The sequence below is a fragment of the Trachemys scripta genome, chromosome 10 (assembly GCF_013100865.1).
Source record: "Trachemys scripta elegans isolate TJP31775 chromosome 10, CAS_Tse_1.0, whole genome shotgun sequence".
Taxonomy (NCBI): Eukaryota; Metazoa; Chordata; order Testudines; family Emydidae; genus Trachemys; species Trachemys scripta.
The window spans coordinates 43,366,256-43,391,716 of NC_048307.1; the positions used below are offsets into that span (position 1 = coordinate 43,366,256).

Sequence of the window (25,461 nt, forward strand, 5' to 3'; positions counted from 1 at the left end):
ATAGGGAATTCTTTCCCAGGTATCTGTCTGGTGGGTCTTGCCCACTTGTTCAGGGTCTAACTGATCTCCATATTTAGGATCGGGAAGGAATTTTCCCTCAGGGCAGATTGGCAAGAGACCTTGGAGGTCTTTTTCCCTCTTCCGCAGCCTGGGGCGTGAGTCACTTACAGGTTTAACCTAGTGTAAATGGTGGGTTTTCTGTAACTTGAAGTTTCTAAACCATGATTTGAGGATGTCAGTAACTCAGTCAGAGGTTGTGGGTCTATTATTGGAGTCTGTGGGGGGGGGTGAGGTTCTGTGGCCTGCGATGTGCAGGAGGTCAGACTAGAGCAGGGATAGGCAACCTGTGGCACGTGTGCCGAAGGCGGCATGTGAGCTGATTTTCAGTGGCACTCACACTGCCCGGGTCTTGGCTTCTGGTCCGGGGGGCTCTGCATTTTAATTTATTTTTAAATGAAGCTTCTTAAACATTTTAAAAGCCTTATTTACTTTACATACAACAATAGTTTAGTTATATATTATAGACTTAGAAAAAGAGACCATCTAAAAACGTTAAAATGTATTACTGGCACGCGAAACCTTAAATTAGAGTGAATAAATGAAGACTCGGCACACCACTTCTGAAAGGTTGCCGACCCCTGGACTAGATCATGATGGTCCCTTCTGATCTTAAAGTGTATGAATCTATGAGTGCATTGTGCAGCAGCCAACCCTAGAATAACTGGGGCCGGGCTGTCTAAGCCAGCTGCGGATTTCCCTATGCTAAGCATTAGGTCCCCACTGGACTCCTTCAGGAAAGTAGGAATCCAAAAGAAGTACCCCATCATCCCCCAGAAGCTGACTCTGAGACCGGAGGGGATGACGCCCACGACTCACATGGACCCATGGCTGGCAGTGGGAATGATCACTGCTCTCTGGCTAAAGGACAGCTGGGCAGCTGTCTTTTCTAGGCAAGCTAGTTCCCAGAATCCCCACTCTCAAGCCCCTATTCTCCAGGTCTGTTAGCCATTTGGTACTACATTTCCCAGGATGCCCTGCACTTGAGCCTCCCACAACCAGCTGACTATGAACCCAAGCCAGGGACTGCCTCTTTGGAAACAGCCATTGCTCCCAAGGAGAGAGCGCATGCAGTGCTGCTGAGAGCACACAGAGGGCTTCCCTCAGGGCTGGGTACCTGAGCCGACGGGACACCTTCAAACAGCAACCCTGCCACCGCTTGCCTGGAGAAGAGGATCTGGCTGGCCCTTAATGAATGGAAGTGAGGAACCCCCCGCTTGTGCTAGACATGCCCCGTCACAGGCTTGGCTAGCTTTGGCCTGTAATGGGCAACTGACAGTAACAGGGTTGGGCTTTGGACCTGTCCAGTTGCTATCCAGATTTCAGAGTCTGTTCCAGTCTGGGCCTTTAGCTCAAGCCGTGAGGGCTCCTGATCTAAATTCCTTAGTCCTTTGGCCAGAGGACCCAGGCAGGGGCATCATTGCAAGTGGGCATTATCAGTTCTTCTAGGGAGGAGCAGAGGGTATCAGATGTCCAGTGAAGCCTCTTTTCCAGGAGGCTTCCTGGCCTCATAGAAGCACTATGCTGGTGCAGATGCTAGGACATGTAAAAGTGAGGTCCTGAGCATTCCTGGCCATCAGAGATCATCCCGAGGCCCTTTTCACAGGGTCAGGGGGCTGAACCCTGGGGTCCTGGCCAAAGCCCACCTTCCCAAATTCCCCACTGCAATTTCAGGTGGAGATTGGATCACCCTTGGTAAACCTGATGGGGCAGTGTTGCTGTGCTCCGTTAGTCTGCAGAAGAGAAGAATGAGGAGGATTTGATAGCTGCTTTCAGCTGCCTGAAGGGAGGTTCCAAAGAGGATGGATCTAGACTGTTCTCAGTGGTACCAGATGACAGAACAAGGAGCAATGATCTCAAGTTGCAGTGGGGGAGGTTTAGGTTGGATATTAGGCAAAACTTTTTCACTAGGAGGGTGGTGAAGCACTGGAATGGGTTACCTAGGGAGGTGGTGGAATCTCCTTCCTTAGAGGTTTTTAAGGTCAGGCTTGACAAATTAGTTGGGGATTGGTCCTGCTTTGAGCAGGGGGTTGGATTAGATGACCTTCTGAGGTCCCCTCCAACCCTGATATTCTATGATTCTATGAAACAGCTGTCCTGACTGGCCCCAGAAGGGGCTGCTTTTCAGGAGAGGGTGAAGTGATCCCTGGATAGGGTGTGTGGGGACGAAAGGTGAGAAATGCTTGTAAAATAAGGGGACAGATTTATCCCTGGTGTAGTCATTGGCATTACATCGGGGGTGAGTTGGACCCACCCTCACTGTCCAAACCCCGACTGGATGAAAAGCAGTCAGTCATGCTCTTTGAGATCAGTGCTTACCGCTGCTTCCACAGCTGATCGCAGGGAGAGCAGTTCCTCATGGACTCTTAGTCCACTAACCCCTCAGTGGCTGAAGTCTTTGACCTACTAAATGACTGAAAGGTAGCCTCTGTCTGGGGGAAGAGTGTTTGTGCCGGGGGCAACTGGGGAGGAGGCACCCACTTTGGGTCTAACAGTCTGGGCCAGATCCAGGCAGGGAGAGTGCCCTGTAGTCTGCCCCACACCCCGTCATATCGCCCAGCGGCACTGAACAGCCCGTCCCTGGTCTGACGTGGGCATTATAGGCCATTGCATGGGGCCAGCTCCCAGAGCCATGTGAGGAAATCAGCTTTCATTAAAAACCAATAGGAAGATTCTGGGCCACCTGGCTGGGAAGAAAAGCTTGAAAACATGACCTGGGTGCAACAATTTCACCTGCGTTTGCACAGAGTCTGAGATAATAGCTCTGAGAGCCCCAGGCATCTCAAGGGAGTGTTAACTCCCAGCCGTACTTCTCTGGGGACCCAGCCAGCCCCACCCCAGCAGCACAAGAAGAGCCCAGCCCCAGGCAGATACACACCCAATTATGGGGGTAAATACTGCGGGTGCCCTCTGCCTCCTTGGGGGACAGAGGGTATGCCTGCTGCATCGCCCAAGGGGAGGGAGACTGGGGCTGCTCTTGGGGATATGGGAGACATACTTGGGTGACCCCAAGTGCAGGTGGGGGTAATGGCATGAGGGTGGGGCTGTGCTCAAAGGAGGGCCTTGTCTCAGGGCAGCCCGCTCCCCACAGCTTGATCCGATCCCCATCTCCCCACATTGTCTGCCTAGTGCTGCTGATTTGTTAATCTGGAGGGATTTGCTTTAATCCCGGTGTGTTTGGCTCTGTTCACTGATTTCAATTAACCAGACCTGGCTAATGCACTCCAATTGCCTTAAATCCAAGCCCGTCTCCCCTCCCCCTGACCCAGCACTGTCCTTGCACAGTGGCCAAATCCACATCACTTCATTTATGATTTAGACACAATCCCATGGACAGGTGAGGCCTGTATCATTGGTCTCCATGCCAGGGGAGCCGGTGCCAAGCACTGGGCCCCTCTGGGTGGACAGCCAAATCCCAGTATCAATTCTCCAGGGCTTACAGTCAGTCTCCATGGCCCATCTAGCCCTGGGCTTCCCCAGGGGCAATGCCAGTGATGGTGCCAATGTAGTGGTAGTTGTGGCATCGTGTTAGTATGCGGTGAGACTGCTCCTCTGCCCACGGGTGGTAGGAACGACTGGACTGACTCCCTAGTAATAACAGGAACAGCAGGCAGTGCTTTGCTGCAGCAATCCCCAGCACTTCACCAAGGAGGGCGGCATCAGTACCCCCATTTGATAGGTGGGGAAACTGAGGCATGGAGCAGGGAATTGATGTGCCCCAAGTCATCCAGCGGGCCAATGGCAGAGATGGGACTTGAATAAACACCCGCCCACCCCATTGGCTTCACTGGGGGCCACGTGCGTGTGGCCCTGACAAGTGAAGGTGATGATAAGAGACCCGGCATGAGGGACAGACATGTCAGAGCCTCTTTGGTGCCCCCTAACAAGGGTCCTTGCTGACCCCTCCCTGGCGAGGAGCGCAGGACTCACCCTTGTTAGGCCTCCAACTCTTGGAAGTCTGCAGGTGGCCAGGTCACTGCCCGCTCTCTGGAGCCCTCCCTCCCACAGCGAGTGGGGATGTCTGGGGAGTTCCAGTGGTTATGGCCAGAGGGCATGGCTACAGGGATGGGGTGCACAGTTGGTGGAAGGACCCTGCAGAGCTAGGGGTGCTGTGTGGGGGCTGCATAGGGGCAGGTTGTGTGACCTGGGGGACAGAGGGTGTGGATGCTTCGGGGGGAGGCTGTGTGGATCAGATGCTGTGGCTCGGGAGGTAGGGAGCAAGGGTGCGTGAGCATGGAGGCCGGGTGTTTGGGTGGTGACAGCAGCCAGCCGACGTGGGTGTTTGCACATAGGAGGCAGATGTGGACAGCATTACTTTCTGAGGACACATGTTGCAAGTTGCTCAGTGTACACAGGGCTGGATTCGCAGCAGGTGCACGTTGGCATGGTGCTGTTACATTGACAGGCGAACACTGATTTACACCTGCTGGGCAGATTTCAGGGACAGAGTATAAGCGTCTGCTGCAAGCGGCGGCTCCATAACAGTTTGCCTAGCGCTGTTGCTTCCCCCCTGGACTCTGGATCTGAGCAAGAGGGTTAGTTTAAATGGGGGATCAAGTGAATCGATTCCCCTACCCAAGGAGGCCATCTGGGTGGTATCCCTTGTTCCAATTCCGATAGCGCATCACTGGGTATCCTGATTGACAAGAACCCCAACCGTGCACTGTCCCGTGTCAAGACTCGCGGACCCTTGGCTTGCCCGGGTCCTCTGTGCCGTGCCATGTTCTCTGCCAGTGGGGATGCTAAGCTCCAAGCGGGCAGAGCCCATGGTCCTTCTTTGCTCCGTGTGGTGCTGAGCTCTGAGTGCTCCACTAACACCCTGCAAACATGAGCGTGTCCCAGAACCCGGTGAATCCAGACCAGTTTTGTCCAGAGGGACCTGTTTGGAGCCCATGAGATCAGCCCATGGGGACGGGCTGAAAAGTGGCCATTTCCCAGGAGTTTGGGTTTGGCTGAAGCCCATACTAAAGCGAGAGGCCAGGATGTGAATACAGGGCAGCCCGGCCCTGGCCAGCACATACCGATCCCGCTCTCCGTCACGCGGGTGGAAAGCCGAGGGCTTCGCTGATCTCAGTGCAGTTACCCTGCTGCAATAGCAGCATGATCAGAATCAGCCCCCCTGGCTTCCCAATCCCCACACTGTCCCCCACAGGCTCCAGAGTTGTCAAAGTCCCCCCTGTCCTGGCCTCACAATCACTCATGCAGCTCACAGCCAGGCTCAGCCGGCCCATTAGTTTCCTGTCTCTCTCTCACCTCACATATAGCATGGCTGCTGGATCTCCTGTCTCTCCACTTTAGAAGGCACCTATTTACATCTCCTAAACAGCTGGTTCCAGATCTCCCCTTGCCCTGCCTCTCGTGCCCTGACTGATCTCAGGACAAAGTGGGCACAAAGCACTATGGAATCTGAATGGGGACCATTTCCACATGCCTTGCACTGACATAAGGATGCTAGGGGCAGGGCAAGGAAGAACGGGCCCCAAGCCCCCTCTTGGGGACACTTTGGAGTACAGGCGGTCCAGGCCATGCTGGTGCATGATCTCGGTGTCTCTCGCTTGGCATTTATACCATGCGCAGTACCTGGGTTTTCTGGCTCTGGGTAGCCGCTGGAGGCCATTTTCCCTGTTCCAGCACTGCCCATGCTCAGCGGACCAGTAAAGAGATTTGTTTGCTGCGCCCCAACCCAATGCGCTCTCCAGGGCGTGGCAGGACCAAGCCGGGCTCTGTGTGGCTCCTGCAACATCCCCAGGGTGAGATCCTGCTGCCCAGTCCTGCCCTCGACTCCCCGGGCAGCGTCAGTGGACGGTGCAGAGGGGGAGCTGAGCGCAGAGCGGGACTCTGCTGGTTAACTGGGGTGATGAGGACCGAGCCAGAAGAGGGCAGTGCTAGCTCTTCGGGGCACGAAAGGGGCTCAGGAGATGCACCGGGGCGGATGTGCTCAGGAGAGGCCATTGTTCAGGGTCATTGCAGAGCAGTGGGAATCTGCAGTCTGCCTGGCCGGGGTTTCCCTAGGACTAGCTATGGTTGGATGAATGGAACACCTGCCTGCGTACATTAGTCGCCCCTCTCCGTGCTGCCATGTGCCCTTCGCTGCAGCTGGGGAGAGGTGCCATGTCGACTCTGTGCTGGGTTTGCCGTCTGGGCAGGAGCTCTGGCTCATCATCTGTGCAATAACTTCCTTCTCTCCCCTCCTCAGGCTGTGCCTTCCTCACATACTGTGCCCGGGACTCTGCTCTGAAAGCCCAGAGTGCGCTGCATGAGCAGAAGACGTTACCTGGGGTAAGTGACACCAGCTCGTTCTTCAGGGAATCGGGAATGGCTGGTGGGGCAGAGTCTGCAGCCCGACATGGGTGGGTGGCATTGGGGCAAACCTTGGTTCACTACTCTGCATATGGGATCTGGATCGTTTGTCAGAGTAGACAGAGTTCAAGCCAAATCCTCAGTGTTGTGCCCTGTGAAATCCTGTTTACTCCAGCTGGGGAGCTGGCCCAGTGTATCCGCAGCTGTTTCAGGGCTATGAATTCTCCGCTGGCTGAGGCATCACTGGAGTTATTTTTTGGTTAATTTCCTTCATTCACCGAGGCCTGGCGTAAACCCCCTGGGTTTTCTCTCTGTTTGGAGGCATCTCTCCTTCTCTAACATACCGGTTACTGAGCAGCATCCCAATGGCAGCCAGGCTGCTAGCCCCAGGGCCGATGTCACAGGGGGAGGGCAGAATCCAGATCCCCAGGCATGTGGGGTTGCATCCAGGTTTGGTGCGTCTCCTCCGCCTCCCTGAGCTGAATCTGCTTGTGAGGAGAGAACAGATCTGGGAGCAAGCTGGATCCGGGCCTTTGGCCATTTGCTATTGTAAATTGTACTTTAGCTCCTTCCCTGGTAGTTTCAGCCTCCAATGCACCTGAGAAGCGCTGGGGCTGTTATGTAATTTTCCTTCCCATGTGTGTGCTGGGGAGGTTCACCCTGCCCTGGCCCAATCCGGGATGCAAGAAAACCTGGATTTCAGCTTGTAGGAGTCCAGTGGCTGCTTCTGGATGGGATCCTCTTTATTTACAGAGGATGGGAGATTCAGCCCCTGGGCACGGGGCCAGCACGAGGCCAAAGCTCTGCTCACATCTGGCTGATGCCTTGGCCCCCTGTCCAGCAGTGAATCTCTCCCAGAGGCACAAAGATGCCTGGAAATCCAGGTGTGAATATGAACTACCAAAGCAAAATAACACTGGGCAGCATGTTCCTTGGGGCAGCTCTCACCTCCCTGTGGTCACATTCTCCACTCAGCCTGGCCCTGGGGGCCTTCACTCACTTGCGGGGAGAGAAGGGGATAAGATACGGTGATCAGGTGATTTGGCTGGGACCCAGTGGGGCAGGTTTGGTGGGAACAGGAGGTCCAGTTCCACTCGGCTTAGCCTATTCCCAAGGCCCTTGGGATGTGATGCTGGGAAGACCGAGCTGGCGTGATCCTCAGCTGCAGTAGAGAGCAGAGAAGCTGTGTGTGTAGCCCCTGCGCTCCCGGTTGGGTTGTCAGCGGTGGGCATCAAACCTGAGACCTCACGAGAAAGCAGCCAGCTCTGTTAGCTAAGGCCGTAGCATCTTCATCAACCTGTACCTGTGACCAGGCCACCATGCAGGGAGGACAGAGCTGTTCTCCTGAGCTCTCCAGCCCAAGGCAGTGCTGGTGCGTTCAGCGCAGGCGACATCTGAACATAGGGGTGCTCTCCTTATGAACCTGCTCCCTTGCTACATGCAAAGAGTCCAGCCCAGGCAGAGATGGGAGCTGTCACAAGGATCTCGCTCCACCTTGTCAGGCTTTGGTTGGGGTTAAGAGGGTTCATTCTGAGTGCAGCTAAGAGGGGTACAGGGATTCATGAGATGACACAGGGGGCAGGAATAATAGCAGCTCGCTCCCCTATGCTGCCTTCTCTCTCAGGACTCACAGAGCTCTACAGACATGAATGAATTAAGCTTTGCTCCCACCCCCGTCCCACAATGAGTTAGTCCTTGTCCTCATTGTACAGATGGGGAAACTGAGGCACACAGCAGGTTTGTGAGTTGCTCCCGTAGGAAGTCAATGGAAGAGCTGGGAATAGCAGCTGGGTCTCCTTACCCCTCTGCCCCACCAGTCTTGTGCCTCGTTAACGTGTGTTAAACATGATTACAGACTGTAGAGAAGACAAGCCTATAATGAACAGCTCAAAGTTCATATGTTCTCTCTAGTGTGCCTGTGCAACACTGCAATCTACTGGCTGCAATCAGCGCTGCTCAACTGTGTGTCATAGCCTCACTACTGCTAAGAGATTCATCTGTAGTTCACGTGGTGGTGGTAGAGAAGGGATGCTTTTGGAACAGAGGCTTCATAGTTCAGTTGTTGAGTGAGTTCAGAGCAGCTGTTGTGTCACAGTTCTCATGGTGAATGTAGCTTCTGTATGTTGTTGCCCTCTGCCCAGCAGTAACAAATGTTGGGGTCTTGCAGGTCGGCTTTTCATCAGAGGAGAAATGATGGGGCGGAGTCTGGCTGTATTCCTAGTACAGCTTGTTTGTTTACACTTCACACAGCCGTCCTGGAAGAGAGGTGGTCCCATGCAGCATGCAGGCAGTCCCCTCTCTGCAATCATGGCCCAAACTCCAATGCCCGGTGCCCAAGGGACAGCTCTGCCGCAAGAATAACTCTGGTTAAAGAGCTCAAGGCACAGTGCAAACTCCTGTGCCATTTGCCACAGCTCCCCAAAATAGAACGTACATCACAAAACTAACAGCGATGCAGCATTTCTTCCAAGACTGCTTGCATGCTTAGAAAAACCTTGTCAGTTCACCACCCAGTGACCCCTGCCATGGTGACATGTAATACATGGCTGTGTCACCAGAGGTAGCTTCTTTCTTCCATGGTGGTGTTAAATGTTTGTGCTCATCACATACTCCTCTCCCTGTCGCCTGCATCCAAAATCACTAAGGGTATTGTTCATCCATTCTATCCTTTCCATCTTCGCTCAGTAGACTGCCTGGAGTGCAACACTATAAACATTCATTCGCTCTCTGGCCTTGTGCAAGTCACACAATCGATCTGTGCCTCAGTTTCCCATCTGTAAAACAGGGGGAGGGGCTCCCTGATGAGAGAGTGGTGAGGTTTCATTAGTGACTGTTTGCAAAGTGCTGGGAGATTCTTGCATGCTGGTAAGTACATGGTTAAAATGACTGCCCTCAAGGTATTTTCCACTGTGAGCTCTTTGCGGGGCTGGGGGGGGAGGGGGGGACGAGTCTGCCTCTCTGGCTATAAATTGCCTAGTATAACAGGGGCTCTGGCAGGGGTGAAAGTAAGTCCAGTGACTTACCTGTAAGTTGGGGCCAGCTCTGGCCCCCGGAAGGGGCGGAGCCTAGGGTGGAAGGGGCGGGGCTGAGGGAGTCAGAGCCAGCCCCAGCTCACCCTGTAAGGTAAGTGCCCCCTCCCCCCCCACCGGGGTAGCAGCAGCAGTCTGAGGCTCTAGGAGCTATTTAACCGGCAAGAGCCGGTTTGCCGTACCGGGACGGCCCAGCTTCCCAAGGGGGCAATTTTCCCTGGGGCAGGGCTGCAGGGCTCTGGGGCTATTTAAAAAGTCCGAGGCTCCCCTGCTTCTACTGCTCTGGCCCTTTAAATAGCTGCCGGAGCCCTGGAGTAGTGGCGGTGGGGCTCCAGAGGCTGTTTAAAGGGCCGGGGTGGTAGAAGCAGCAGGAGCCCCGGACTTTTTAAATAGCCCCCAGAACCCCGCAGCCCTGCCCCAGGGAAAATTGCCCCCTTGGGAAGCTGGGCCGTCCTGGTATGGCAAACCGGCTCTTGCCGGTACGCCGTACTGGGGCGTACCGACTTACTTTCACCTCTGGGCACTCTGGGAATATCGATATTAAATAATAAGGATAGGAGCAGTTCGCTTGTGGCTAGAGCTCGGTGGGAGAAATGTCCATGAATGGGATTTTTGGTAGTGACTTAACTGGAGGGCCAGGTCACTGCAGCAAGTCACCTCTATGGCGGGAGGAGGGCAAAGATAACTGTTTTCAGAGTAGCAGCCGTGTTAGTCTGTATCCGCAAAAAGAACAGGAGTACTTGTGGCACCTTAGAGACTAACAAATTTATTAGAGCATAAGCTTTCGTGGACTACAGCCCACTTCTTCGGATGCATATAGAGTGGAATAAATATTGAGGAGATATATATACACACATACAGAGAGCATAAACAGGTGGGAGTTGTCTTACCAACTCTGAGAGGCCAATTAAGCAAGAGAAAAAAAACTTTTGAAGTGATAATCAAGATAGCCCAGTACAGACAGTTTGATAAGAAGTGTGAGAATACTTACAAGGGGAGATAAAGTCAATGTTTGTAATGGCTCAGCCATTCCCAGTCCTTATTCAATCCTGAGTTGATTGTGTCTAGTTTGCATATCAATTCCAGCTCAGCAGTCTCTTGTTGGAGTCTGTTTTTGAAGTTTTTCTGTTGTAATATAGCCACCCGCAGGTCTGTCATTGAATGACCAGACAGGTTAAAGTGTTCTCCCACTGGTTTTTGAGTATTATGATTCCTGATGTCAGATTTGTGTCCATTAATTCTTTTGCGTAGAGACTGTCCGGTTTGGCCAATGTACATGGCAGAGGGGCATTGCTGGCACATGATGGCATATATCACATTGAGAGATGTGCAGGTGAACTGTGGGGATACTGAAGCAGAGCCCTGTAACGCTGGGTCTTGCTGCAAGGGGGCGCTCTAAGTCGGTGAGGCTGTACCCCAGAGTTATCATAATTAGTGACAACAATAATTTTGGAAAGGAGATTATACCTCATGCGTCAGGGCTTAACCAAACTATTAGAGTTCATAGTGAGACCTCGGGGGTTGAGGTGGGGTGAGATTATCCACATCTGCCTGCTGTGGGGTTTTTTGCACCTTCCTCTGAGCTGCTGGTGCTGGTTACGGTCAGAGACAGGATATGGGCTAGTTGGGCCTTGGGTCCAGTCCAGTCAGGCAGGTCCTGTGTTCACAGGAGTACCCAGTTGTTAACAAATTTAGGAGAACTCTGTCTGGGCTTGTCACCCAGAAGGTTTGTAGCAGAAACCAGATTCCGGGACCTCCCCTCCTCCTATCAGAGAAGAGAAACACCGAGTCTCCTGAACCTCCAATCGGAACAGCTGGAGTTTCACATGCTGACAAGGAACAAACCAAAGAGTGCTTGTGGATAGGAATTATTTCAAATAATGCCTCGATTGCAGGAAAGCCAGGGCGGCTCCAGGAACACAAACCCCGACCGCATGAGTTGAGGAAAGGATCTGTTCTAAATGATCCAGCCACAGCACCTGGGTCTGTCACCAAGCAAGCCAGAGCTGGGCTCTCATTGGCCACCTGCCAAAAGTGGATTCTGGCTCAGTTCCCTGATTAGGGACTGATCATAGTTTCACAGGCCCAGCAGTGTACTAAGAGCATGAGCCATTCCGCTATTGTCAGTGACAAAACTCCCCCTGACTGCAATGCAAGAATCAAGTCCTCAGCAGCTTCTGGGGGCTTCTGAGCATCCTCAGCCCCTTTGACTCCAGTGGCGATCAGAGTGCTGAGCACCTCACAGAATCAAACCCCGAGGCCCCAGTCCCTTAACTTTATGCACATGCTTGAGTCCTTCCCCATTGAGCAAAGCTCTTAACCGCAGACTTAAATCCCATTGATTTGATGGGATGTAAGCTCACACTTATAGCTAAGCACATGCATCAGCATTTCACTGAATTGGGGCCTTGATGAGGAAACGAGCAGGAGACTTCAGGGCAACAGCTGCTCTCCAGCCAGGGACAGGCAGGGGTTTCCTCAAGGCATGGCGCTTGATAGGTGAAGCGTAGAGGTCATAAGACTTCCTTGGAAGCAGTGAGCAGAGGCAGGTGAGTAGACTGGATGGTTTGTCCAGTACTGCAGGCTCTGAGCTGGAACCTACCAGGTGCTCATTCCAATGTGTATGTTAGCCAAGAGCCTGCTCTTGGGATCAGCAGTTTGGGAGGTCATTGCAGACCTGGTGAAATGAGCTAGTGAAATGAGCCTGCACAATTGCTTCTCCTCTCCACTGGCTGCTCTAAGACCCCACCTGGGGCAGGGGAACCCCTGGGAGCGAGTTAAGGGGCAGGATCCCAGCCATTGAATTGAGAGTGAGCGGGCCAGTCCAGGCAGAGAACTGAACCGAGTGCAGGAGGGAAAGCTGCAGTGACGGACGCTGACTAATTTAATTGTTCTGGATTTTGTTAGATCCTCCTTGTTTCACCTGTGGCTTGCTCTGCAGCTCGCTGTCTGTCTTTCTGCTCTGCAGCTGGAAGAAGAGTGGTGAAGGACTCGGGAGTCACTTTCTCTGGGACAGTTAAACTGTCTCTGTAATTCTACTTCTTTGGCCAAGCCCTGAGTCTTTCCTGGCATGGGGCGTGCTTGGCTTACATCAGAGGCGGGCATTTTGAGCCAGGGCTGAAGGCAGCTGGGTAGAGCGGGGAGGACAGTAGAGCATCAGCCATGCAGATGGATCCATGAAGGCCCGGCTCTGTGATGGTTTGGATGCAGGAAGCAGCCCTTGATGGGCTGTGGAAGATGTGGGGAACTCTGCAGTGAGGCTGGCCAGTTGCGCTTTGGGAACCTCCTGGGGAAGGTGTTAATTGCTCTGGGCCTTGGTTTGGTTCCTCATACCCTCTCCTCTCAGTGGGGGAAGGAAGGGGCAGGGGAAGTGGTAAGAGACAAGAGTGCTGAGGGTCTGGGATGGGACTGGGGAGGTGAAGGGGATCGGGGCTAGGAACCAGGGACTGGGAGTAGGTCTGAGCTGCTGCCCTCTGGAAGGGCTCTGAGTGCCCTCTAGGGGCAGTGCTAATCACACCACTGCTGCGCTCAGGGGTGCCTGCTGGATGGCACCACCTTGATCCTCAGCCAGGTGGGGCAAGTGTCTGTGGAGAGTGGCAGAGCAGCTTGGAGCTCCCCTCCCCCACCTCTCTGTCCCTTCTCCCTCCCCCAGTCCCTGATGGGACTTCTAGATTTCAATTCCCAGGGGCCAGATTCTGAACCAGGTGCCAAACTGGGCCATGCTGGAGGATCAGTGAGCCCAGGAGGGCGATGGAACTGACAGGATAGTGGGGTGAGAATTAGGGCAATGCAAACCCTCTTGAGTGACCTTTGACTTCCCTAATGGATATTCAGGGAGGCCCAGCTATTCCTTGCTCCCCCCACCCCCCTCCACTCTTCTCTGCTGTATCCGGCCACTGGGGGCCAGGTGAATAGGCAAGACTTTATGCCATCCCTTCAGGCTCTTCAATGGCAGCTAGCTGGCCAACCTAAACTCTCCTGCATTAATCCTAGGGTAGGAATCCACCTCTCTGCCCTAGAGATTTTGCCCTCTTGGTAGTGCAGTACTAGATTCATCCCCCAGCTCCCCAGAGTCCATTTTAATTTTCTGTGTTGGGAAAATAAATAAAGCAAAAATGAAAAATCTTTTGCTTCTTTGTTTCCCTTCCCCTTCCACTTTCCCCAATAGGGAGGGGTCATTAACCCCGCCCTGAGGAGGCGGGGGAGCGGCCAACAAGGGCCGGAAGAAAAGGAGAACTAATAACATCTTGCATGTCTCAAGCAGCTTTCCCACCTCGTGCTGCACATGCCGTACATCAGTTCTCCTACCATGGAAATGCAACCATCTCTGAGGTGGAACTCATCATCACCATGGCAAATCCCATAGGGTGGGGGCCTCCTGGCCGGTTGAGTGCCTCCTGGGGCCATCTCTGGCTAGGTCCTTAATGTGGTCTTGCTGGGGAGGAACTCACCATCTGTTTAAATGCACCTAGCAACGCTGCACATCAGCTTGGGTGAGGAAGCCTGCCACTAGCTGGAAGCCCAGGAGAAATTTTGCTAGGGAGGCCATGTATGGGCCGTGGCCAGGGGATACCAGGGGCTTCACCCCATCCTTGCAAAAGAGTGCCATAATCTCCCCAGCAGCACAGCTCCCCCTAGCACCAGGTCCATGAGGCCAGGGCCACTTATTGGATTGCCGTCAGCACTCCCAGCGTCCGGGTGAGCCATGAAGTCTCTGGCCCAAGTGTCAACCCAACCTGCTGTGTCTTAGCTTGGGAAGTGGGCTAAGAGCCCAGCCCAAGGGGGCAGAGCTGCAAACACTCAGCTCTGCGGACTCCAGCGAGGTCTCTCCCACGCGGCAGGTGAGAGCTTCGCTCCCCCCAGCTCCTAATCTGCGTGGGTCTTGCCAGCTGAGCCCTACATCCTGCTTGAAGAGAGGCTGCATGGAGAGCTATTGACCTGCTGTTCTAATTGCCTGACATTCTGTTTAGTAAACCCTAATTACTGCAGCCAGGAGTTAAATGGGAGGCTGTTAAACGGGGATTGACAGCTGGGGCCAGGGACCTAATTACAGACGTTCCTCATGCCCAGCACGAGTGTGCACTGCCGCTGTTGCCTTGGAAACACGCAGGCCCCACATGCCATGTGGGAAGGAAATTGCAAGCATCAGACAGCCAGGCCCGGTGGGCGCTTGTTCTTTAAGTCTGTGTGGGCAGGTGTTTGCTTGATGCTGCTAGGCGAGGGAAGCACCTGGGGGATCATTAGCGTAAGGGGCACACATCAGGAGCGTGAGGCCCGTGTCACTGCTGCAGCGACTTTAGGGGGCTCAGACCGGACGCTAAGATGAAATGCCCTGAGGGGAAGGCAGGGCTAGCAGTGAGCAGGGTGCTGGCGCTTGATGCAGTCAGTGCTCCATGCCCACTGTAAGGGCTCGTGACAATATCCAGCCCCAGGCCGTAGCCTTGCTGCAATGCCAGGGATGGAGCGGAGGATATGGCAGCCAAGCTGGCTGGAACACATGCTGTAGGGTGGGGGCGCCAGACACTGCTGAGCTGGGAGACAAGGAAGCGCAGGAGGATGGGAGATTAGAGTGCTGCTTGGTTGTCAGCCCTGGAGCAGGTACTACATGGCTAGAAGCAGCGGACACTGCCTCATGCCTGACCTGGAGGGACTGTCTGTGAGGCTGGGAGGGAAGTTTGGCCTCCCATAAGCTGTTCCGTCCTTGGCTTCTCAGCTGGGGCTACCACAGGGAGCACAGGCTGAGAGCCACCAATTCATCGGCCATGAGGGGCCCCCAAGAGCTGTCAGAGGGGGCGATTCTGAGCCGCTCCGCAGCTGAGCTGCAGAGCTGGGTTCCTGCGGTGAAAGGCTCCAATGCTATTCCTCTGGCACACAGGGTACATCTCTACCGCAAAAAGCACCGGCGGCAGCAACTTTCCAAGCCCGGCCTATAGAGGTGGGCTGATGATCTGGTGCTAAAAATTCCCACTCAGGCTCTGACACCTGGCCAGGGGGTTGGTCTCTGAGCCCAACTGGGAACATCTGCACAGCGCATCTTAGTGCCATAATGTGAGCCCAGCGAGCCTGAGCCTGAAGACCCGTCTGTAACTCACTGCTCCGGGAATGGTGTTGTTTGTAGTGTAGACGTACCCACAGAGGTGCCAGCTCAGATCAGGGCTGAGCGCTGGACAGACACACAGACAGTATGTAACAGCGTGGCCTGGAGCTGGCTAGCCCTGTTCAGTCAGCCCCGCTTGTTCCATAATTAGCTGCCTCCCAGTCTCAGGGACAGGACTGGTGGAGGTGGGTGACAGCCTGAAACACCTGGGCCTCAGTGAAGGGCAGAAAACCCAGCTTAGAGAAGGACACACAGGAAGCAGCTTGGGTTCCTGTTGAAGGCCCAGGAAGGACTCTGGGGAAGCAGTCTAGGAGTCAGTGCCCTACCCCAGGGAGGAGATTCAAAGGTAACCTAGAGGGGCTGGGAACGGACCCCAGAGGGCAGGCTGTAGGCAGCCTAAGCAGGGTGGAAAAACCTCATTTCTGTGGAAGGGGATCGAACTCTGAAGGGGCTGCACCCTGTGAATCCCTGGGAGAGACAAAAAATCCTGCGGAGGGGAAACTGAGGCAGGGTGTGCCTGCAGCCCCATAATCAGCCAGCATTGGGTGCTACAGGGCAGCATATCCTGTGACACAGCGGCTGCCCCAAAGAGCTTACAATCTAAACATACAGACAGGGCAGGAAGTATCATTGTTCCCAGCTTCCAGAGGGGAAAACTGAGGCACAGAGAAGCTAAGTCACTTGCTCAGGGGAGCCTGTAGCAGAGCAAGGAATTGAACCCTGGTCACCTGAGATCTGGGCAGTGCCTCAATCCTTCTTCCAGCTCCCATTAGCCAGAGGGAGCAGGTATTTGTCAGTAATGGAAGGCAGGCAGCATCCCAAGTTTGATTTGTGTGGCATGGGCCGGAGTGCCCACAGTCACCTGGGAAGGGTGTCTGAGCTCAGCTGCTGTAACAGGGATCGAGGCGCATACATTAGCCAGGTGCACAGACCTTTCTCAACTGGTTACATTTCAGGCTGAAATGTTCTAGCTTTCGGAGAGCTCGGTGAAAATGGCGCTGCTGCTTTGAGTCAAAGATTGAACAGAAAAATTCCTCTCCCTTTTGTTTTAAAGGTGGGGAAGAGAGAGCCCCCTTGCCATCCTTTGCGGGTTAGCTAGGGGGCCCCCGGGACTTGTGTTGGCTTGCTCCAGGATGATTTCCCTATGTCAGGCAGCATCAAGAGGATTTCACATGCTGGGAACAAGGGAAGCTGGTTAGCAAACCTGCTCTTACAGGTTCCAGGGTCAGCAGGGACCATTGTGATCATCTGGTCTGACCTCCTGCACAGCGCGGGCCAGAGTACTTCACTGAATTAACCCCTGCTTGAACTAGAGATGATCTTTTAGAAAAACATCCACATTTTGATTTGAAAATTGCCCATGATGGAGAATCCATCCAAGCCTTGGTCAGTTATCCCAGTGGTTAATTATCCTCCCAGTTAAACATTCACGCCTAACTTTCAATCTGAATTTGTCTAGCTTCAACTTGAATCTTGTTATGCCTTTGTCTGCTAGATTGAAGAGCCCATTGTCAAATTTTTGTTCCTGATATAGATACTTACAGACTCTGATCAAGTCATCCCTTAACCTTCTGTAGGTTAAGTGAATTAGTCAGAGCTTCTTGAGTCTCTCACTGTAAGGCAGGTTTTCCAGCCTTTCTCTGCTGAGTACCCCACACCCTGATCTCAGAAAGCTGGCCTGAATCCACCCTGCAGTTCCACTTTAAATGAGCCTCTTCCAGCCTCTGTCAAAATGGCTGCTTGTACTCCACAGTTTTGATTGTGGTTTTTAACAGGGGCAGCTGAGCCCTGGCAAACTCCGTGCCTGGGTGGGTTTGCAGTATTGTGCATATTCCCTTTAAGTGTGGGTGTCTGGAATGAGCATGTGCGAAGTGAGGATGATGGCAGAGCAGCCTGGAGGTCCGCTGTCATAGCCACTGGTCTGGGTGTAGCAGCACCGTGCACCAGGGATGCACTTAGCAATGCAGGAATAAAGGTAGGGATTAAAGATTCTTTCTGGGGTGAGCTCAGCGCGTGCAGCTCTCTGGAGATGTCTGCAGATGCCGGCAACTGGAGATTGGCTGGGAAGCTGGGGACTAGCAGGGCTGCGCGTTCGTTCTTTACACGTCTGTGCAGATTAGATTTCATGCCCTCTTTTTGATAAGCAAACCAGGGGATCTAAACCCTGCAGTGGTCCTCCCTTTGGCAGGCCCCGACTTATTGAGGAAATATACTGTGGATTGGTGCCCGGAAACTGCCTCCGGACCAGAGCTCCTGGTCTCTGATTAGATCCCTCTCCTATATTACGTTTCCCTTTTGTGTGTGTGCCCTGGTGGACTGGCCCTTCAGCAGGGGTGCCCGAGGACTGGCGCTGGCTATCAATCGCTGCTCAGCATCTGGCTGGCAGGGTGCAAAGTGGGGTTCTTTCACAGGGTGAGTTTATTCCATGGGCTCTGCTCCTCCTCTCCTCCCCAGCGTTCCCGCTGAGTCTTGCAGGCCTGATCCATCCCCTCCCCCTGACCTGATCCAAAACCCAGCAGAGTCTACACAGAGCCAGCTCTTGACCTCAGTGGGCCTGAGCGCCTCAGAGCTGAGAGGGATTAAACGCAGTTGTAAGAATCAGGGGAGGGTGCTGCATCTTGGTATTCCAGCATCAGCAGGGCAAATAGAGCCAAAGGGGCCCTGTGTACACACAGGTGTGGACTGTGGGGACCGGCTCCCAGCATGCAATGCTCCTTCATGAGCTGGGCGGCAGCTCTGCGGAGGGGGCACCGCACCCAGAGTCAGCTAGGGCAAAGAGGGGTTGCTGGACAGAAGTCAAGCATTCACCCACGGGGTCCTAGAGGCTCCCCAGCTGGGAGGTGGGCTAGCCCCCCCACGGAGCCAGCTGGGGGGATTCGGGGCACTTGCCTTGGGTAGCTGCTCTGGAACATGAGAATCTGATGCTATTGACTCTAGCGTAGTTATTCCTGATTTACACCGGTGTGTCGGGGGGGGGGGAAATCTAGCCCTGCACCATGCATTGGAGTGGGGGTATACAACAGCTCTCTCTCTCTCTCACACACACATGCACACATGTACACAACTGCACACACTGAAATTCACAAGGCTGGCTAGATGCAGGGCCATTCCCTAGCCATACTGGGCTGCACCCCTGATTCTTGCATCTTCCCCTGTCCCCGCCCCTCCAGCTCTGACTTTCACCCTTCCTGATCCAGGGGGCTGGCCCCCTTCTGCCAGCTATGGTCCCACCCACAGCAGGTAGGTAGGGGGTGTCTCTTTACAGACTAGCTCCCCCATCCGGGGTGTCCCTGTGTGGCTGCTGTTGGATCCCTGCAGACTGGCCTTGCTGGCTGAGCTTGGGGGGAAGCTGGGCTGGGGAGGGAGCTGGAAGGAATGAATGGTTCCCATGCCATCCCCGGCTCCGGCAGAGTGAGGAGGGGAGACAGGCCTGACCAGCTCCCCTGGCCTCTGTTGTCTCTGGGTTTGGTTTAGCAGCCTGCTGCTTGCTTGGGAGCAGGATACTGGGGTGGGAGTGAGGGGGCTGCTGGAGTGTTTTCTCCTGGGGTGGGGGTTCTTGGGCCAGTTGGGAGAGCTGTGACATGCTGCCAGTGTCCTGGACATTCAGGTGAACAAGAGGGAATGACATTAACTTGGACTGAATTCGGGTTAACCCCTTTGGGTAGGGTTACCATACGTCCGGTTTTTCCCGGACAGGTCCGGCTTTTTGGTAATCAAACCCCCGTCCGGGGGGAATTTCCAAAAAGCTGAACATGTCCGGGAAAAATACTCCCTGGCTTACCTTAGAGCGGGCACCGGGGGCTGCTGTACTCCCTGACTCCTGGGCTCTGTAAGCGCCGAGCTGCCTGAGCGCTACCAGCTTCGGGCAGCCCCCATGCCTCTGGACCCTGCGCCCCCGGCCAGACACTTCACCTCTCAGGCTCCGGGGGCACAGAGTCCAGAGGCATGGGGGCTGCCCGAAGCTGGTAGCGCTCGGGCAGCTCGGCGCTTACAGAGCCCAGGAGTTCAGGGAGCACAGCAGCCGCCAGAACCCAGGAGGAGAAGTGCCCGGCCGGGGACGCAGGGTCCGGAGGCATGGGGGCTGTCTGAAGCCTGAGCGCTACCGGCTTCACGGTTTGCCGGGCAGCCTCCAGACCCTGCGCCCCCGGCTGGGCGCTTCCCCTCCCGGGCTCCAACTGCGCTGGGGAGGCACCGGCCGGGGGCGCAGGGTCTGGGGGCTGCCCGGCAAACCGTGAAGCCGGTAGCGCTCAGGCAGCCCTTTTCACGTGGCTGGGAGGGAGGAGGGGGAATGCAGGGTGCTCAGGGGAGGGGGCGGAGTTAGGGCGGGGCTGGGGTGGGAAAGGGGCGGGGCCAGGGCCCCGTGGAGTGTCCTCTTTTTTTATTTTTTAAATATGGTAACCCTACCTTTGGGGCCCAGTGCAGTTGTGTCTGTGTTATGTGGCATTGCATGCACCTTCTCTAGTCGGGAGCCGTGAGGCTTGTGAACATCCATCATCAGCCTGGGAGGCCACCCTGGGGGAGATTTGCATAGGTTAGGTCAAACAAGGCTCTCCAGAGACCAGCAGGCAAAGCAAAGTCTTTTGGATGAATAGCTAGAGTTTAAACAGGCTCAGGGCCTTCTTCCTGGCCCAGGGAAGGAACAGGACCGCTGGCCCACAGAAGGCCCCAATCCTGAGGGGAGGGTTGGAGGGACTGGGCCTGCCATGGTCAGGTGACCCCAATGAGCTTATCAGCATGCGTATAGGTTCTTGTGGTGTTTCTCCAATGCTTTCTACCTGAAGACTAAAGTGGGCTGGCTGAGAGCGGTAGCTTTTAGCTGTAGCAATCAATCCAGCAGTCTCTGAGGAGAAACAGACTGGTCTCTCTGGGCAGCCTGTCTGTGCTAGGAATACACAGTGAAGGCAGGGGACTGTGCAGCCTGGAAATACCCCGCTCAGAAGGGAGTGAGGTGCAGATCTGCACCCAGCAGCCAGGGAGCTGGGCTCCTGAGGGCGGGTATGGACCACTGCCAGAAGCTACAGGTGCAGTTGCCCTGAGCTGTAACAGCACGCACCAGGTGCCATGATTTCATAGTGTAAGTGCTGCCCTCTTATGGGCTCTAGACACACCCAGGCCCCATAACCTGTGTGACACCATCCCTCAGAGTGCATTGCCAGGCATGCTGTTGCTAAGGAAGATGCTGTAGGTGCTTTGGTTGCTAAGGCTGCCTCTGCCAATGGCCTCCAGCGCCGCGCTCCTCCCAATACCCCCAGTGACCAGCCGCAATCCCCAGCAGGCTGCAGAACAGGCGTCCATGGCACGTGGGCTCCCACTCATTTCACCGGCTCGCGGTCATTGCTTGAGCTAATGAGGCAGCACCAGGGAGTGCTTAGAGCAGGCTGCTGCAGGCTGGGAGACTTGGGTTCTATTCCTGATGCTGCCTGTGTCATCCAGGGCCAGTCGCGGCCCTTCTCTGGCCTCGTTTTCCCCATGTGTGCAGTTGGGATGCTGCAGCTCTCACTGGGTTCTGTGGGGAAAGGCATGGTGTAAGTGATGGGTACAAGGGCCATCAGCAGAAAGGGGGACCAGTGGATCATGCTGGGAGCCGGGGCGGGGTGGGGTTGAGTGAAGGAGGCTGAATAGTGAGAGACACGTTCCTGACCGGGCGCTCTGGGAAGAGGGAGCTCACTTGGCTCAGTCCAGAGTGGAAGGTGCATTTGCAGGCGGTGTGCCACGGACAGCCCTGTCCTCTCGCGATGGAGCGGGCTGGGGGCCCCAGAAATCTGCCAGGTCTGTGATTGAGGGAGGGTTCCTGTGATGCATGAAGGGAGGGGGAAGTAGCTCTCTTTGATGGACACCCAGCCAGCCAGTTAGCGGTAAAATCTCTTTTGGTCAGGCACCCACTCCTTTTTTTTTCTTTTTACCTGTGAGCTTGTTAACCCTTTACAGGAAAAGCATGCAGAGAATGGACCAAGAGGGATTTTATGGATTTTACAGCTAACTGTCTGGCTGGGTGTCCATCAAAGAGAGCTACTCCTCCCCCCACACTTCATGTATCACAGTTCCCCAGAGGGAAGGGGCCCTCCTGTGGCTCCGGCAGCCACCCCGCAGAGCCTGTGGCAAGGGTGGCCTCAGGCAGGACCACGGAGGCAGCCGCCTAGGAAGCTATGTATAAGGGAGCTGGCTGGGGGATTGCTCACTAACAGGCATGCCCTGACCCCTGCCTTTGCCCACCCGCCGCCCTTCCCAAGGGGGTGCCCTGGGCATAGGGTGACCAGATGTCCCGATTTTATAGGGACAGTCCTGATTTTTGGGTCTTTTTCTTATATAGGCTATTACCCCTCACCCCCTGTCCTGATTTTTCACACTTGCTGTCTGGTCACCCTACCTAGGCACTGCTGGGTCAGGTGAGGCCTCAGGCACATCCCAGAATCCTTTGCACTTAGCTGCCATGGCTTCCTTTGAAACTTGAGAGCAAAGGATTCTGGGAAGCTGTGGGGCACTAACGGCATGTGCAGCATGGGAGTGAGCAGAACCGGAGACACGCCTGCCCCTTGGGAGGAGGATGGAACCAGGGCTGGGGGTCAGGAAGGATGATGCAGCCCCACAGTCCTGTAGGCAAAGAGGAAGGGGACAGTGCCAGCTACGGGGCTGTTGTAGCACTGCCCATGGCCGCCCCGCATAGCTGCCCCTAGGGCAGGATAGGGGAGTCTCTTTGTGAGCAGTTTGGTGGTCTCTGGCGCAGCGTGGCTCGCTCTGTCTGGCTCGGGATGCCTCTGAGGCAGAGCCTGACAGCTTTACTGATACTTTTTAGAGTGCACTGACAGATGGCTGCGTTACGGAAAGGGAGAACTGTCCATAAATTACCAAGGAAACATCTCCCTGTCCCCTAGGGCGCAAGCTGCAAACACATTCTGATCCTAGCTGGGAACTGCCACGGGGTCACTCTCCTCCACTGATTTCCAGCTGCCGAGCGTACCTGAGGGGAAAGGAGCAGGGTAGGGGAAGGGAGACCGGTCAGTCTCATCTGGGATAGGGGGCCAATTGAGACCTTGAGATCATGTCTGGGAAGCTGTGATCTCTGGAGACACTGGTGCTGTTCCATTGCCCAGAGTCCCAGGATTGACTGTCTGATCTCTCTGGGTGGTGCTGACATGAGAGCTCCCTTAGCTCCAGCATCAGAGCCCCTTGGAAATCCCACTGTGTTGGCAGGAAGAAATGCCAAGCAGCTAGGTAACCAGTTTGGGGTGCTGAGCAGAAAGAGCAAAGCTGAGGAAGCTCAGTTTTTATTCAAAATGGGAACTGGGCCGCCAGTTCTCCTGGATGGCTTTGGAAATCTCAGCCCAGGTGCCTCCAGGCTTGGAGAAGGTAGGGATCAGCCCTGATCGAGGTCAGGCATTTCCCTCACCCTGATCCTCTAACTCTTGGGAGCCGCCACCCTGGAGGTCTCCTGTTCTGCACGTCCTGCTCTGGAAGCCCACGCTACAATGAAGGGTGGCATTGCCCCCCCCCCCCCTTTGGAAACAGTGTCGCTATGTAGGAGGCTCTGTGTTTCCTGTAGCTGGGGTTACCGTGCATTGCAGTCTGGGGCAGCGCTCATCTCCAGGAGCCTGGGCTATAATGTGGGAATCCAACCTTCAGAGCAGGAGGGAATGGCAGGCTAATGGCTGAAAAACTTCTGTTTAGCAAGAACCTCTTCGGCCAAGGTAATTTATAAAGAAATGTTGCCCCAGGACTGGATGTACTTGTAACCCCAACTCAGGGGATCTGGGCTCTGTCCCTGGATTGGATCACTCTTGTGAAAATCCCAAGCTGTGCCTCATTTCCCACATCCAAAGAGGAGAATTATTGTTCTCTACCTCACAGGGTGTTGTGAGACTAAATTCATTAATGAAATGAGGTGCTTGGATACTAGACTGATGCGTGCCAAAGACAAGCCCATACATACCTCTGGGGTGAAACCAAGCAGCTGTTTAATAGCCCCCGGTCATGCTTAACAACAGGGTTGGGTCAGGAAAGGGCAAAAGAGCTCAGCTTTAATTGTCCATGCTGACCTTTAGATGGGACAGCAGATGTCATACCTCTACCCTTATGAAGGTTTTAATAATGACTATGAGTGGTCAGCAGGGCCGGTGTAACCACTAGGTGAACTAGGTGGCCGCCTGGGGCACCAAGATTTGGGGGCGTCAAAAGCGGTGCCCCAAATTTTTTTTACACTATTGCTTAGGGGCAGGTACCTGTCAGTCTCCAGCGCTTGGGCTGCGCCAGCAGCCTCTTCACCTCGGAGTCTCCCCTGCTTGCCCGGGGGCCTCCTCTCGGGCTCCCCGTCCACTGCCGCCGCAGCCGCCTGAGAGGATGCGGATGGGGGGTGCCGCCGCGGAGGAGACGCAAGGGGCCGGGCTCAGCTGGGGCCCCGCACCTGCTGGCCGAGCGCGGCAGGAACCGGGCGCCGCTCGGGGGGAGCCGGGTGGCCCGTGTCCAGGGCGGCGGCAGCCTCCGCAGCAGCAGGGGCAGGCGGGGAGCGAAGCCCGCCATGGGGCAGGAGAGGTCGCTCTGCTGCTGCTGTTGTTTCGCACCTACAGCCGTCCTTTGTGCCGCGCTGCAGAGCCAGGAAACAGCAGCAGCGCGGCCTCTCCTGCCACATGGCGGGCTACGCTCCCTGCCTGCCCCTGCTGCCGCGGAGGCTGCCGCAGCCCTGGGCTCGGGCCACCCGGCTCCCCCCAAGCGGCGCCCAGTTCCTGCTGCTCTCGGCCGGCAGGTGCGGGGCCCTAGCCGAGCCCGGCCCCTTGCGTCTCCTCCGCAGCGGCGCCCCCCGCCCATGTCCTCCCAGGTGGCTGCGGCAGCGGCCGCGGCCGGGGAGCCCAAGAGGAGGAGTGGCCCCCAGGCAAGCAGGGGAGACTCCGAGGTGAAGAGGCTGCTAGCGCTGGCGTGGCCGAAGCACTGGAGACTGACAGGTACCTGCCCCTGCCCCTGCCCCATCCCGGCACCACCTCCCCCCAGCCCAGTGAGTGTTACCTGCTCCACCAGCCTCATCCCACACTCCTCTTGCCCTGCCCCATACTGTCAGCCACCCCAAGCTCACTATGACACCAGCACCCTTTGGCAAAGGGCCCCCTGATCTTCACAAACAGCTGTCACCGAAGGCCTGACAAACTCACTGCACCCCACACGTGTCTTACAGGGCACTTACCCACAAAGAGGAACGTGGAAGGGATCTACACAAGGCTGGTAACTTGTCAAGAGTGAGGATCTTTGTGAGATGGTTGCATGGGTAATATTGAAGAAATAATGTATTTACCTTAAAAGTCTGCTTTATAGACTTGGAGTAGAAATTAGTCACCAGGAGATAATGGCCCTTTGGGGCAAGGGGGATTTGTCACCCTGCCTAACCTGGCTGGTGATGCAATGCAAGGCTCAATTGTTTAGCTTTGCACAATAGTAAGACTTTGAATGGGACACCATCAGAGGCAATGGCAAACAATTGAAACGCCTTAAAGGTAAAAAAGAAACATTACAACAGCCGTTACCCATTCTGACAGGCTGTTTATAATGCTAAGTTTACTAGTTTTCGGAGGTTTTGGGGGCGGGGGTGTGCGCAAGGTGGAAGTTTCGCCTAGGGCGCAAAATATCCTTGCACCGGCCCTGGTGGTCAGGATCAATGTTGATCATCTCTGTAGAACAGGGGTTATTTTCTGCGGCCCGCGAGCCCCTCGCAGCCCTCCCCCGCCCTCCCCCAGTGTTTACCAGAGTGGCCGGACGAGCACCAGGAGCAGGGCACGTTTAGCCTTAACACTGCTCTACAGCCAAAATGCTTCTGAAATAAATGTAGTCAAACTTTACTAATTCTGGGTCACTGAGAACGAAAATGATGCTTAAAATTGTTGATTGGCTCTAGTTTTTGGGTCAGTATATACGACCCTTGACTTGGGAATGGCGGAGGATAAGTGAGTTATAAAGGGAAGGGATCTCAATTTAAACCAGAAATGACTAAAATACATC

At 55.0% G+C, this 25,461-nt stretch overlaps 1 protein-coding gene across 6 annotated transcripts in view; it reads left to right on the plus strand.

Annotated features, from left to right (window-relative positions):
- CELF6 (CUGBP Elav-like family member 6) overlaps positions 1-25,461 on the plus strand; it is a 242,295-nt gene that overhangs the window by 11,008 nt on the left and 205,826 nt on the right. For 5 of the 6 annotated variants that reach the window (XM_034784320.1, XM_034784324.1, XM_034784322.1 and 2 more), the window contains exon 2: positions 6,254-6,336. In XM_034784320.1, coding sequence (XP_034640211.1) covers positions 6,254-6,336 — 83 coding nt within the window. Of the gene's footprint in view, positions 1-6,253; positions 6,337-17,332; positions 17,459-25,461 lie in introns of those variants that run through there. The other variant, XM_034784325.1, reaches the window with a different exon arrangement.